Source organism: Gallus gallus, chromosome 5 (genome assembly GCF_016699485.2).
Source record: "Gallus gallus isolate bGalGal1 chromosome 5, bGalGal1.mat.broiler.GRCg7b, whole genome shotgun sequence".
In the NCBI taxonomy this organism is placed as follows: Eukaryota; Metazoa; Chordata; class Aves; order Galliformes; family Phasianidae; genus Gallus; species Gallus gallus.
This window is the reverse complement of record NC_052536.1, coordinates 9,024,816-9,039,178: the sequence shown is the minus strand read 5'-3', so window position 1 is coordinate 9,039,178 and position 14,363 is coordinate 9,024,816. Positions and strand designations below refer to the sequence as shown.

The 14,363-nt window shown below is 48.6% G+C and overlaps 2 protein-coding genes across 15 annotated transcripts in view; both read left to right on the top strand.

Moving 5' to 3' along the window:
- IPO7 (importin 7) overlaps positions 1-2,779 on the top strand; it is a 33,096-nt gene extending 30,317 nt beyond the window's left edge. For all 3 annotated transcript variants that reach the window (XM_003641394.6, XM_046942263.1, XM_046942262.1), the window contains one exon: positions 1,062-2,779. In XM_003641394.6, the coding sequence (XP_003641442.3) occupies positions 1,062-1,159 (98 nt within the window). In that variant the 3' untranslated portion in view covers positions 1,160-2,779. The remainder of the gene's footprint in view (positions 1-1,061) is intronic.
- A 2,409-nt stretch (positions 2,780-5,188) lies between these two features.
- The window catches only part of ZNF143 (zinc finger protein 143), a 37,055-nt gene continuing 27,880 nt past the window's right edge, over positions 5,189-14,363 (top strand). For 4 of the 12 annotated variants that reach the window (XM_046942280.1, XM_040701209.1, XM_040701207.1 and 1 more), the window contains exons 1-2: positions 5,189-5,283; positions 8,406-8,596. In XM_046942280.1, coding sequence (XP_046798236.1) covers positions 8,559-8,596 — 38 coding nt within the window. In that variant the 5' untranslated portion in view covers positions 5,189-5,283; positions 8,406-8,558. Of the gene's footprint in view, positions 5,284-7,054; positions 7,133-8,405; positions 8,597-9,792; positions 13,327-13,352; positions 14,139-14,363 lie in introns of those variants that run through there. The other 8 variants (XM_040701211.2, XM_015286466.4, XM_015286461.4 and 5 more) reach the window with 5 other exon arrangements.

Here is a 14,363-nt window from a genome sequence, read left to right as displayed (position 1 = left end):
GTTCAGGTTGTGAAGTTTAACTTAAGGAGGTAGATCCTCACAGGAAATCCTTTTGTACTAACAGAGCATGTTGGTCTCCATTCAGGCTTCCTACCAACCATGGACACGACCTAATAGAAGGATCTGGAATCTAACTGTTTCACTAGTGTAGCTAAGAAGAATCTCCATATGCTAGGAGAAACTTGCCTTTTGTACTCTAAGTGACCAGGAGTGAACAAAACTGTGTTGCTCTGGTTGTATTCTCTCCTTGTCCCTCATGAGCCGTGACAGCATTTTTCTGGCCTTCTTCAAATGAAACAGTCAAAATGCAGATCCTCTGGATAATGAGCTGTCCTGTATTCCCAGAAAGAGACCAACTGGAAGTCCTTCGAGATAGGAGAAAGATAGACTTGAAGTTAGACATTTAATAACCTTTGTTGCCTTGAGCTGGGGATAATGCAACCCTTTTATGTTACCTAGATCGTAGTGTTGGTTGATAGAAATGCATGTCTGCTTTTTACCAACCTGTTTTTGAGCTCTCCTTTCATTAGAGCTTGTAAAAAAAGATTAGAATTTGTAAAAGGCAATCTTGCTGTGACCTCTAAAGGATGTAATATTCATCTAGTAAAAGCAGTTGGAGGGATGGATTTGTGGACCTCAAATGCCTGAAGGTCGTAAGGCGTGGTTGAAAATAAACGTGATAAATGTGGTGGTTTCTCTCAAAACTAAGCTAAGTCTGCTTATACTGTTGAGCTGACATAGGGACAAATGAAAATTGAGCTGATATTACAAACAAAAACACTGAAGAGATATGTGATCTGTTACTGATCTGATGGGCAAGTATTTTAATCAGAAAGAAGCGGGCATCTGTCAGCAATTTTAGCAATCCAGCATTTGTTGAGGTCTTCTTTCTGAATGTGGACTTACATACTCGTTCCCAAAAGCTGAAGCGTGCTCGTTGGAAACGTAAACTTTGTTTGTCATTTAAGCATACCTTTAAGTCTGTCTGCTGGGGCCTGATGGATTTCTGCTTTTGGGCAGTGATTAACTTTCCTTCTATCCTTATTCTTTTTATCTTTTAGAATCCAAAATGATTGAAAAGCATGGAGGATACAAATTCAATGCTCCAGTCGTGCCAACTTCGTTTAATTTTGGAGGCCCTGCCCCAGGAATGAATTGAATTATCACTTTTCCTGCTACTGTGTGATTGTAGTGAAGAGCTTGTGTTCCTCCCAATAGTGGTTCCAGAATTGGTTCATGTTATCTACAGCTCACTCTAAACTAATTGATAAATAGGTTGGACAAAAGCCCCAGATGTGGGACCTGATCATGCAATCTAATACTGGAAAGCAAACCAGAGGGTTTTTTTGAAGATAGGAAGAATCTGAATTTAAAGCTTCAAATGACACACTTTGGAAATCGGAAATCAAGAGGGATGTCATGAAGGCAGCTTTTCTTTTTCTGAGGAAAAAAAAAAACATAGGCATGGGCTGCAGGACTATCGAAAATCTCATTTACAGTACAAGTTAGGAGGCAGACTTAATTTTTACACCTGTGGCGGTATGAGTATTTGCCCAACTTCCCTTTTCTCCCTTCCTTATTTGGGTGTCTATTCTTTCAGTGTAAATAAGGTAATCGAATAGCCTTACTTAATCTTCATCGTTTCCATTTATCAAGATTGTTCATATGTAGAATATTGGACACTTAATGTAGCACTACATAACTGATAAATCTGTAAATGAATTAGCACTTTCATATTGAAACAAGCCTGCTAGCCTATGTACAAAAATAGCAAAATGTTTGCTGTTTATAAAAAAATAAAAATAAAAAAGAAGGGATGTATTGGGGAAAATAATTTCAAGTTATTAATTTAAAATGAACTAGCAGTTTTGTACCTGGTGACTTTGTGGTGCAGTCACCTCTGGTTGTGACTTGAATTCGGTTCTGTAAAAAAGGGGTTAGTGATATTTCATTGCTGCTAAAAAAGAAAGAAATAGCAACACCCTCTGTGTCCTTTGTTTTTCTTAAAGATCTCACTGTACGAGTTACAATTTGGATACAAATGTTCATTGTAAGCACTGAGAAAGTGATCTTTTCTGAAGCATGTAAATTAGATGTGAAGTTCTGCTCTTAAATGAGTTGATTGAAGTGTGTGGATGAAACATCTATATATGCAATCTATTAAAAAAAATAATAATTTGGCTAACCTGGGCTTTGATCTATGAATGCAATTTTTCCCATTAATTTTGCAGAACCTTTTTTTTCCCCCCTGCCCCCCAAACGTGGTAGTGCAAGTGCACTCCCAGTGTTAGTGTACGATTGTCTGCCTGATCCAGACAGTGTATTTGAAGTTTTGCCAATCTTCCATTTTTTTGAAGCCACAATTTTCTTCTTTCAAAGTTGCTATAGTAACTAGTATTTTAGCTAGAGAGGCAAAATACAGTTCCCTCTGGGACCACTATCGAAACCACTGTATGAAGAAGCCAGCAGGGAGATGCTGTGAACGGGTTGGCTCAAATGCCCCCTCTTTCTTTTCTTAAAGCATAAAAATCCATAGGTTTTTGATCTTGCCTTGAGATCATTGGTGTCAGGTCTTTTAAATCAAATGTTTTTTTTTTTCTTTTGGCTGTTTTTATATAAAAAATGTCACCTGCTGTTACAATTGATATTAAACGAGCTACCTTAATTTAATGTAAGCCTCCAAAATTTAAATACAGGTTAAAAATAAACTGAGTTTATATCTGTAAAAATGAAATGCACATATATATATTATGATACTCAAAATGCAGTCTTCAGAAAATTGGTTTGTGTGGTGTGTTTTTTTGCATCAGCAGCGTAGCTGGAATTGGCGGTGTGGGGTCCCCTTGCTGAGTTGACTGGCACTGTTCTCCTGGCATGGTTCTCTGCCTTCTGCTTGTTACAGGACCGCTCGTGCTGTGCTGCGAGCCACGTGCATGGGGCTGATCCACTCCCTCCTCTGTGGACAGCCTTTCTTAGGTGAAAAACATTTCCCTGCGCAGAGTGCTGGTGTGTGAGAGGCTGAGGCAGCACTGTGCTGTTGCTTTTCCCCTATTGTAATAATACCAAAGGGGTACTTGAAGCAAATTGCAGACTTGATCGATATTGCACCTGAGGTGGAAAAAGCCTAAGTGTTGAATCCAAGCTGTTAGGCTAGTGGTATGCGAGCCACAGTAGTACTTAGTGAGCCCTAAGCTGACTGGCCAAGTACTGTGTACTATAAAATGCATAACTCCTGAGCACCCACAGGTGTCCTCTGGCCTCATCTATTAACAGTTCTATCTTGTAGGAAAAGGTGATGTATAATCACAGAATGTCTTCCTGTGTGCCTTCCTTGACCTTGAAAAACGCCCAGTTGGACTAGAATCATTTCTGAACATCTGCTTGTTGGGTATCTGCTTATCTCGTTATGCTTCCTGCCCTCCGGAAAAGTCTGAGAACATTTTTAGGCCAGCTGACACTTTTGCCTCGTGGTAGGAAATGCAACACGGCAGCAAGAAGGCTGCACGTACAAAGCAGATGGAAAAAGAGGGAAAAACACCCATTTAGTGCCATTGTTATTTCTGAAAGTTCTATTTTTCTGCATCAAGGGAGGAAGTTTATCTTGATGTGAGGATGGCCTTACTTCAGGGGTGCTTTTATGTGTTAACTGAATAGAAAGGAACAGCTTTCATAAGAATGGATCCTCCAACTTTGCTCCAAGAAATGTACTTAGATAAACTGCAGAACAGTTGTACGTTGGTGGTGGTGATGGTGCATTTCGTGGTGCACCATTTCAGTTTTGGTGATGCAGATTCTCCTACAACTTGCACTTATCCATTCCATTTTTCAGGGGTAATGCAATTCTACAGGAAGAGTTGGGAAATCTAAAGCCTCTGTTTTTTTCTATAATGGAAGATAAACATCTGGAGCAAATCCTCCATCTGTGCTCATTTTGGTGCGGTGTTTGGAACACAGCTGCAGTCTGACAGCAGTTAGGAGTTCTGCTGCTTAGCTCTGAGGTTTGGTTTCCCCTCTCAAACGCTTCTGACGTACTTTTTACCTGTTGTGTAAGCTTGATAGCATATTTTTTTCCTAAACCATTATTTTAAAAGAACGGAGGTTTTGGTGCAGGACATCGAAGCTATGGTCAGATGTGTCAGCCTTGGATTTACAAGACTCGGCTGTGCAGGGGAGTAATTACAAAGCACTGCGCACACACCCAGGTGCTTTCAGCTGTGCCGACTGATTGAGAGCCGGTACTAAGTTGCACGGGTTAAGCTGCATCTTCCTAAAGGAAATTTCCTCCTTTTTGCAATTATCGGCTCCTGGAGAAGCACCGTTAAGCTTCACGGCCCATTTTGGCCTGCTTTTCTTAACGTGTCTTCTATTCCTTCCTCACGCGGAGTCTCTGATCCCAGTCGAGGACGTTCGGTCGCTCTCAGGCTGCCGCACGGAGCGGCGGTGCCCCGAGGTGCCGCAATGCCGCCCGGCCCGCGCCCACAGCGCACAGCAGCGACCTACGGCTTTTCTGCCACGCGCTTTAGCTGCCTCTGGAGCTGCTGCCGGATTACCACGCTCCTAAAATCACCCCGGGACGAGCATCCTTCAGGGCTGCTTTATAGAACGCCTTCCTCCGCAGGAGCCGGGCTGAAGCGGCGGCGGAGCACAGCGCACCCGGAGGCGGCCGGCACAGACGCCGCGGCACACACGGCCCCGCCGCGCGGCCCTGCCCGCCCCCAGCCCCGTGCGCTCGGGTCCGCCCGGAGCCCGTGCCCGCGGTGGGAGCCCGTCGCCGCGAGGCCCGGCCGCAGCCCGCGTTCCCTCTCGGCCGTTGCCGGCGGCCCTGCTCCCGGCACCCCGTCCGCGGCCGCCCCCTGCCCGCCGCGCTCCGTTCCGCCCCCGGCCGACGGACCCGCGACGGGCTCCGCCGCCGCCGGGCGCGCTGCCCGGAGCAGGAAATGGCGCCCGCTCCCCTACTGACGCGCGAGCGCCTCGCTCCCCGCGGTACAAAATGGCGGCCGCGGCGGCCCCGAACCCAGCATAGCCGAGCCGCCATGAAGCCGCGGGGCGGGGCCGCGGGCGTCTAGCCAATGGGCATCGGCGCGGGGCCTGGAGGCGCCCAATGGCGAGCGGAGGCGGTGCCGCGCGGCGCCGCGCGCCCAATGGGAGCGGCGGGAGCTCGGGGCGCAGAGCCCGCCCGCGCGGCTCGGGGCGGCGCTGAGGCGGGCGGGCGCTGAGGCGGCCGTTTCCTGTCCTGGTGCATGGTGGTCGGACGGAGGAATTGTTGGAAAATTTCTCGGCGAGGTTCGTATATAAATGTGTTTTTACCCAGTGTGCCTTATTCTAACCACCGCCATCTCCGGCTGGGGCCGCGGCGCCGGGCCGCCGGGCCGGGCCGGGCTGGGCCGCACCCTGCGTGCCGCGCGTGGGGCTGCGCCGAGGGGCAGCGAGCGGGGGCAGGCGGCAGCGCGGCACCGGGCGACGCCGAGGGACCGCCGCGCCGCCGCTGCCCGCGCGGCCCCCTCCTCCCGCCGGCAGCGCGGCCTCGGGGCGCGGCGGGCCTCCGTCCCGGGCACGGCCGCTGCCCCGCCGCCCCCCCGCCCCGCCCCGGGCGGCACCCCGAGCCCCGGGGGACCCCATCCGGCCCCGCCGGCCGCCCCCTCGCGGGGCGCCGTTGGCCGCTGCGTCACGGGTGGGGGCTGCCGGAGGGAGAGGGAGCGGGCCGGGCCCGGGCCGTCCGCAGCGGGGCCTCCCCGTTCTCGAGTGCGGTTCGGCGGGCTCGGAGAGCTTTTGGTATTCCCGAGCGTGGCGCCTTTATTCTCGCGGCGCGGTGCCTCGGCGCCCGGAGGGAGCAGCGCCGTGCCTCGGGCCTCTGAGCCGCCGCGGGGCTGCGGCGTGGGGTACGCGCGGCGCGTCCCACAGGAGCCGTGTCCTATCCCCGGGACAGGAGCTCGGCTCGCGGCCTTCCCGGGCACGGCGGTTCTCAGCATCCTGCCCCGCTGCTGTGCAGGCCTCGCAGCCCTGCGTGCCGGGTCTGCCGGCCGCGTTTCAGGTGATGGTACCTGAGAAGCGGCACATCCTTACCTAAGGTCTCTGTGAGAGCACATAGACGTAACTCAGTGCGTTTTACCTCCGTGAGAGCCCTCGCCGTGCAGTTTTGAAATGACGGCGTGCAGCAGAACCACGTTGCCGTGGCTTTTCTCTTTGTATTTCATGGGCTGGGCCTTAACACGGCGTACGTAGGCCAGGAGCTTCCCGTCTGAATCGCTGTGGAAGTCAGGGCTGTGCCCTCAGGTAGCACGCGGCTGTGTTGGCACCAGATGGTGGCTTAATTGGGCCGTGTGGGATAAACGACGACATGGTTTTTGAGAAACGTATTCCAAATTGATTACATAATTTACATAAAAACTGTTCTCATTATAATAACGCAGTAACGTTTCATTCCCCGTATCCTGCTTGCAGAAGAGCTGTTCTGCCTTACGCTCTATGGCTCAAGTAAAGCAAATGCCCCAGCCAGGCTGAAAATGTCCTTAGCCAGAACGTGCTTTAGTTCACCCTGTGTCATCATGGCAACATCTGTGCTTGAGCATCATGCTGGGACTCCCTTCTCTCGGAGGAGACGGACAGAGATAATAGCAGTGAATATTCCCCAGCAGTGGGTGCCAGAATTAGCTTTGTTAATGTGTGTTTATCTCTGGACCATCTCGGGTTCAGCAGGTCAGGCTGCCTCTGGCCCACATGCTGCACTGTGCTGCCCAGGGGGTGGAACTGGGAGGAGTACAGGCACGGGGCAGATGGTGCTGCTGTGCTGGCTCCCAGCTGAGCTTCAAGGCTGTGAGCTGCCACCATTGGCTCCACACCTGCAGTGGGCACGCATAGCATGGCCAGGCTGAGGGCCTCCTCCTGGGTGCCATCTGTGCTGGGTTTCCCTTAAAACATTGCGTGAATATGTATCTGTGCTTATCTGTATAGATGCTTAGCCAGAGTGAGTTCAGCAAATGTCTGAGAAGGGTATCCAAAAACAGCTGTGATCCATCAGACCCTCTGCCTATTTTTTTTTTGCTCCATTTATCAGCAAATACTGAAGGGGGATGGAATGTACCCCCGCAGTGCACATCACCTGCATTAGAGGACTTGGAATGGCTCATTACAGGTATTGCTCAAGCTTATGTTCTTTCCTGAAAAAGCTACTTGTCCTGACTCATCCTAAAGAACTTACTGGTGTGCAGAAGGATGGGGTGGTGGATCAGTGACCCCACGTAATGGGGGCAGTGCAGCACCTGCCTTGAGCTCATCCCTTGGCCACCTAAATCCACAGAGCTGTGTGGTGTGAGGTCCTCACTGTGGGGAGCTAATGGACGCTGTTAGAACAGGTCCTGAGCTGCTGCTTTGGCCTGGGAGAGTGCTTCTGAAATGAATGGCTTTCCTGGTATGCTTTTCACACCTTTGTAAGTAGGTGTCCCTATTGAAATGAACAAATGTGTCCAAGTTAAGGTCCACTTTAATCATTTGCAGGGACCTTAAAGATCATTTATTTCCACCTCCCCCCCCCCCACCGTGGGCAAGGCTGTCACTCACTAGATCAGACTGCCCAGCATCCCATCCAGCCTGGCCTTGAGCACCTCCAGGGATGGAGCATCCTCAGCTTCTCTGGGCAGCTGTGCCGGTGTCTCACTGCCCTCTCGAGTAAAGAACTCCTTCTTAACATATAACCTAAATCTCCCCTCTTTCAGTTTAATGCTGATCCCTTTTGTCCTAGCACTACCAGACCATGTAAAAAGTCACTCCCCCTCCTGCTTGTGAGCTCCCATCAAGTACCAGAAGGCCGCAATGAGGTCTTCCTGGAGCCTTCTCTTCTACAGGCTGAACAAGTCCAAATCCCTCAACCTTTCTTCACAGGAGAGGTGCTCCAGCCCTTTGCCCATCTTTGTGGCCCTCCTCTGGACCCACTCCAACAGCTCTGCATCCTGTGCTGGGGGCCCCAGGCTTGGGCACCATACTCCACATAGGGCTTCACAAGGGTAGAGCAGAAGGGGACAATCCTTTCCCTGCTGCCCCCTCCCCCCAGTTGATGCAGCCCAGGATACCATTGGCCTTCTGGGCTGCAAGAGCACACAGCTGGATCACGTCCAGTTTTTTTGTCCTCTGCAGGGCTGCTCTCAAGGAGTTCTTCTCTCAGTCTGTGATCATATCTGGGATTGCCTCAACCCAAGTGCATCACCTTGCATTTGACCTTCTTAAACCTCATTAGGTTCTCACAGGCCCGCTTTTCGAACCTGTCCAGGTCCTTTTAGTTAGCGCTTACTAACATCGGAGTGTTGTTACAGACTTAATGTAATGGCCTTTTAAAATGTATGAGCTTTTGTTTTCAATAAAGCTAAAAAGAAGACAGCTTTGAGCTGGGTTTTTTTTTTTTTCCCTTACAGTGCCATCGGGCTTCCATTAGAGTTCAGGATATTGATCATTCCTTGCTGTCACATGTATGCTGTCACCTTAGAGTTTTGGGCTGAAACATATTCCACGTGGATGGAGTCTAAGAAACGCCGTCATTGAGTTTGTGAGGATTGTTCAGTTGGTGCATGTCAGACTGTTTTCCCAGTGATAAGGCTACGTGTGGGTGAGTTTCACACACAGGACAAGGCACATTCCCGATAATCCAAGAACTCCTTTAAATTTCAGGTGTTGCAGTGGGCAGTTAAGAGGCAGAACTGGTCTTTAGTGTTGTGGTTTGATGGTTTTGTTACTCTCTGGCTCTCTATATTTTGACTCTTGCCCTCTTCCTCGATCACCCCCCTGGTTTCTGCTTCCCACACTGTCATCTTTAGCTGCTGCCTCTGACACGTGTATGTATGTACCATAGCATCCCAGCCAACCTGCGTTTGCCTTTCCTTCCCACTGGCTTTTCTTCCTGTACTGGCGTGTCTCCGCTGAGCTGCAGAGAAGCAGAAGCATGCTTCTGCAGGTGGTCAGCACAAGGAAATAGGTGAGCCTGATAGAGATACGTGACGTGGGTAACCCGTCCCCGTGCCACGAGGGCTCCTGAAAGGCTGAAGGGTCCATAAAGTGGGTCATGATCCTAACGGATGGGCTTTTTTACCCACAGCAGAGCTGCCATGGAGTGCTGCCTCTCCAGGGAAGTGGGAGCGTTGCACTGCTGTCTGCAGGGGAGCTGTTTGTCCCACAGCTGCCACTGGGTAGGCTGATGGAAAGCCTCACCCCACGCTGCCTCACCGCTCATTTCTTCTCTAATACGTTGAGGCAGCAGACGAGGCAAGCGCTCATAGCTGACCGCACAGTGATGGGAAAAGGACTGCCGGAACGTGAGCTAATGCCATGAAGTTCTGTGTTCTTACTGCTCACGTGGAGCCGTGCTTTGTTGTGGCAGCGGTACATTTGTGTTCACGTGTTGTTTGTGAGGGGATCACATTCCGGCAGCGAATGAGTCTTGAAGGGGGCTGCATTGCCACTGAGACAGCGCATCTCTGGTGGGTTGGGAGGGCTGAAGTAGTGCAAAAAGAGTGAAGTGGAGCTTTGGGTGGGACTGCGAGCCTCTGCTCCGGGTGACACGTGTCTCTGTGGCTTAGTGGTGCTGCCATGCAGCACACAGACGTGGTGCTCATGCACTTGGCACTGCTGTCGGGATTGATTAGGTTCTTCTTGGCTGGGGGTGCAATGCTTCCTGTCATGGAGAAAACGCTGCTGTGGTGTGCTATTAAATTGTGTGTCTTACGCCTCTTCAGTGGCCGCTTAGCAGTGTCTTCTGCAGAGGTTTTGGTCTTTGTTTCAGCCTCGTGTCCATCCTGTACAGTGGGTGATTGACTTAATGTGGAAATGGCTGCTTAATTATGTCCTGGGTCCCTTTGCGAGAGCAGGGAAAAATACAGGAAGCAAAGATGATAGAACAGAGCACCAAGAAGGTGAGAAATGCCTGACATCAAGGAGCTCCTCTTATATGTAATAAAAACAAGCTGACCAATTATAGTATGAAATCAGCATTGTAATGCAACAGTACAGTGCTGAAAGAGGCAAAGGCTGTTGAAGGAGAATGAAATCCACGTCTCATCTCCTGAAACATTTGATCAAAGCACGAACAGGATCTAGATGTCAATTCTGACCCTCCAGATTTCCAAAGCAGTACTGGGAAGGACTGCCATACAGACACAGCTGGGAGCAGAAGGAAGCTTTGTGAGAGCCTTCTTTTTCCACATCTGTATTTCTGACCTTAGCGCTGTCAGCTGCCTTCATGCAACTGCTCTTCTAACCCTCAGTGCCATAACACACAGCGGTTCTGAGCAGCTCTGTTTTTCAATCCAGACCCACCACTTTTTGCCCTGACACCCGGCAGGCTGCAATGCTTGTGGATCATCAGCTGAAGTGCTAATCATAGGTAGTAATGGTGGTTTTTCACAAACGCTTATTAATCAAACTGCTTGAGGGAAATGACTGCACTGATACTGGCAGCCATACATATCAGTTCTTAAGGGCCCTAATTGGGTAATAGTAGGACAAGGGGGAATGGTCTTAAACTGAGACAGGGGAGGTTTAGCTTAGATATTAGGAGGAAGTTTTTCACCCAGAGGGTGGTGACGCACTGAACAGGTTGCCCAAGGAGGCTGTGGATGTCCCATCCCTGAAGGCATTCAAGGCCAAGCTGGATGTGGCTCTGGGCAGTCTGGTATGCTGGTTGGTACCCTGCCTGTGTCAGGAGGGTTGAAACTGGGTGATCATTGTGGTCCTTTTCAACCCAGGCCATTCTATGATATGATACCATGCAGCCAGAACTGAACTTGGGATCCAGCTTTATCAACCATGGGCATGCAGTTTCCTAAAATTCCTTAGTGAGATATTAACAGGTATGGGGTTGTGTTGTTGGCCACTTCACTTTTCCAGGTTGGCTATCGTCTGCTGTTTGTATCAGTGTTGTAAAATTACAGTGTTTGCACATCATTAGAAGAGTATTAAAAACAAAAGTGATGTTTATTTTTAAACTAAATAGATGGATGTTATTTCAAACTTCCCAATGCTGTCTGTGCGGTGAGGGTGAGCAATCACAGGGTTACCTCATGTCTGGAACAGCCTTTTTCCTGGCTGTCTTTCACGGCTCTTTCACCTGGCACTGCTCAGTCTGTCTTCTCCCTCTTTGCATTTTGTAACCTTAACGTTTCCTCCTTGGCTGCTGTTAAAAACTTCATTCCCTTTTGTGTTAGGGATGCCCTAAGTGTCAGCCTTTTTTCTTTTCCTTTTGCAGGAGTTTCTGCTGCAGTCACTGCAGGTTTTTTTCTTTGTCCAACAATACCATCTTATCAATGCCAAATTCTTGTTTTAGTTTTCCAGCTGTTATTTGCCACATTCTCAGCTATGTAGGGTCTCGCTCTCCTCATGCTGTCCTCAGCTACCTGATTTCCCACTCCTCCAAGCCCAATTTCTGCTGCATGGCACCATGCCCTCTACCAGTGCCCGCTTTTCTTTCAGTTCTATCCCACCTGCTGTTTTCTACTTGTTCCATTCCTGATTTTCAGCCCAGACTCCTGTTTTCAGCTGCCATGCAGAGCTTACATTAAAAACTTCTCTTTTAGCATCTCTTCTTTTCTCCAAAACAGGTGACAGCACCCAAAGGAAGACATCTGGTAATGTGAATGTTAGAGGAGGGGAGGAATACAGTGTTAGCTACAGGAGCCCCCTAACAGGCAGCTTCGTGAGGTCTTTATGAGTAATCCTCCCCCCTTTGGCTCCATGTATCTGAGCGTTAAGAACTTGGTGTGTTAGAATGTACGGTTTTCCCTGTTTGGAGAATGTTAGAGATATATAAACATATATTTTAAACAATCAATAAAAGTTAGTGTTTGTGCACCCTGGTGGGTGGCGTTTCACATTTCTGGTACAGCTTTCGTCAGCAATGCACTGAACGAGCTGCTTTCCCTCTGTGCCCGATGGTGTGAGACTTGTTTCATCATCCTCTCTTGTGACCGCCTTTTGCTTCCTCCTGTTTTCAGTGCAGGGGGTTCAGGCTTCAGCCATTTGCTGTCTCAGGCTGATTTTTCTCTGGGTAGCGTTTCAACCGTCTTAAAAAGGTAAGATCCTCTCTGCATGAATGCCATAGGAGCATTCTGGTGACCGATCATATCAGGAACGCAATGTGTATTACAATCCTTTAGAAAGTCTTCCCAAATACATTGATATGTGCCTTTCAAAACTACGTCTGAAGATCTGCTACAGCTCACAGAATCAAGTCGTGTGTTTTTGGTTCAGTGAGTACCTCATGAGTGAGGCTGTATGTGTGTCTTCCTGTAGGACAGCTTTTGAGATGAACTGGAAAACATGGATCTTGTTTAGTGACCGCAGAGGTTCCAGGCCAGGGCTTGTGTGTTTTTCCTAAAAAGGCCCTCTTTCAGCTGCTTTTTAACTAGAGATGTGGGATTTGAAGTTGATGAAGGAAGTCTTTCTCTTGCAGGTTCTTGAGGACAACTTCCTGGCAGACAGAAGGTTGAGGTGGCTTAGGGGGAGAAATTGGTGTGATTTGGAGTGGAAGAAGGGTAAAGGCATTTGCTGGAAGCTGGGTAGAGACCATCATACAAGCCAGTTAGGCCATATAGCCAAGCAGAAAGGAGAGGAAACAGAGTGAATAAAGGAGCTGAGGTAAGGGAAGAGACTTCAGTTTGATCAAAGCACACTGGCTTCCAAACAAACAAAAAAAAATCATGAATAAATGAAAACAGGATAGGAAGTGAGATTTCCATGGTGAGTGACGTACCAACAGCATGGTGACGTTGTTCTAAAAGTACCGAAATGATTAGATAACCAGAGACTCAGAGTAGTGTCACTTGGAAGTTCTCTAGATGCAGAAATTACCTGAGCCAGCAGCCCCTGCTCCAGGTGGGTCTTTTGAACCCAGTTGCCCAAGGCTGTGTCACATCGTCTTCAGCACCTGCATGGATGGAGAGTCCATAACCTTTCTTGGCAATCTGCTCCAGTAGTTGACTAGTTGAACAAAGAAACAAACACAGAAAGTAATGATGTTGTGTCAGCAATACAACAGATTGTCTGAGGTATCCCAATCCGTTTCTCTACAGTGTTACCCAACTTTTCATTTCCCTTTATTCCCTGCCCATGTTCTTCCTCAGACCTCATAGTGCTGTCTGCGTAGCTTGTCTTCCCTGTTAGGGAGTGAGAAGGGACCTTTAGAGGGAGCAGCGTGTCCTTTAGCTTGAGGATATTCCTCCCTGCACAGATTTTGGGTTATTTTGGTGACAAGGATGGGATGAAGAGAAACGTGTTGGAAATTTGGTACATTGACAGGGCCATCTGAAGAAGAAAACTGGTACTTTGAGGAGAAGGGATGGAATTGAGGTAAGTTAGTGGGAGGGCAGAGGATTGGGGGGAGGGTAGATTGGAAGGGGCATTTTGAAAGGAGTCAGAATTGAGGAAAAGCAGCTACATGGTTATCTGCATTAAATTTATTTTTTTTTTCTTACAAAATAGCCATTGATCTTTCAAGCAATATGTTCTGCTAAGGCTCTTGTGTGGCTCTGCTTCCTCTGTACTTCCCAAGAGTTAAGAGAACAGCATAAATTCTGGAGGGAGATCCTGTTTCCATTTTAAAGGCGGATTGTATGCTGATGATGCAGAGGACTTCTTAAAAGATGCTTTGCTAGGAAAGGGAATTCCCTACAGAAGAACCCAAATGAGAGGCCTTCAAAGTCCAGTCCCTGCTAGAATGATTTCAGAACGCCTTTGCAAAGAGGCTCTGCAGCCTTTGTTCTCTGTTGTATGAAGCACTCTAGATGATTTGCAGCCTACTTCCACAAGGTGTCCTGAAAATTGAGTGAATGGGAAGCACTGTCAGTACAGAACACTGTGTTGGCAGATAAGAGGGTAAATAAACTTTGTTCCCCACTAGCATCAAATACCATGATTACTTAACTAGACTTGCTGCAAGCTGGCAGTCCCAGCAAATTGGTCTGGGATAAAACTCTTTAAAATGTGCTTATTTATTTTGCTAGTTTGTTTGTTTATTTTAACTGTGTGAGTTTTCTGTTCTTAATCACCACAGGGTACTTGAACGCCGAAGAAAGGGCTGCTTCCTTCCACTGCTTGCTTAAGCCAGTCCTGTAGCTCTAGCATGGTCTCCGTTTGTGGTTTTTGAGCAAAGTGCTTTCTGGGTGAGAGTTCTCTCCCCATTTTATGAGAGGGGTATCACTGGCAAACGGAGCAGAGCTGCTTGTCTAAAGCCACTAACTTGGAGATAGCAGAGCGGCTCCTGCTGTCATGCTGGAAAATAGAAACTGGTTCAAAGTCATTTGGATCTATTAGGAAAATGTGGCTTGGTTACACTCTTTGACTACTGGATCAGTGTGCCAAACCTTATAAATACTGCTGGCATCCTG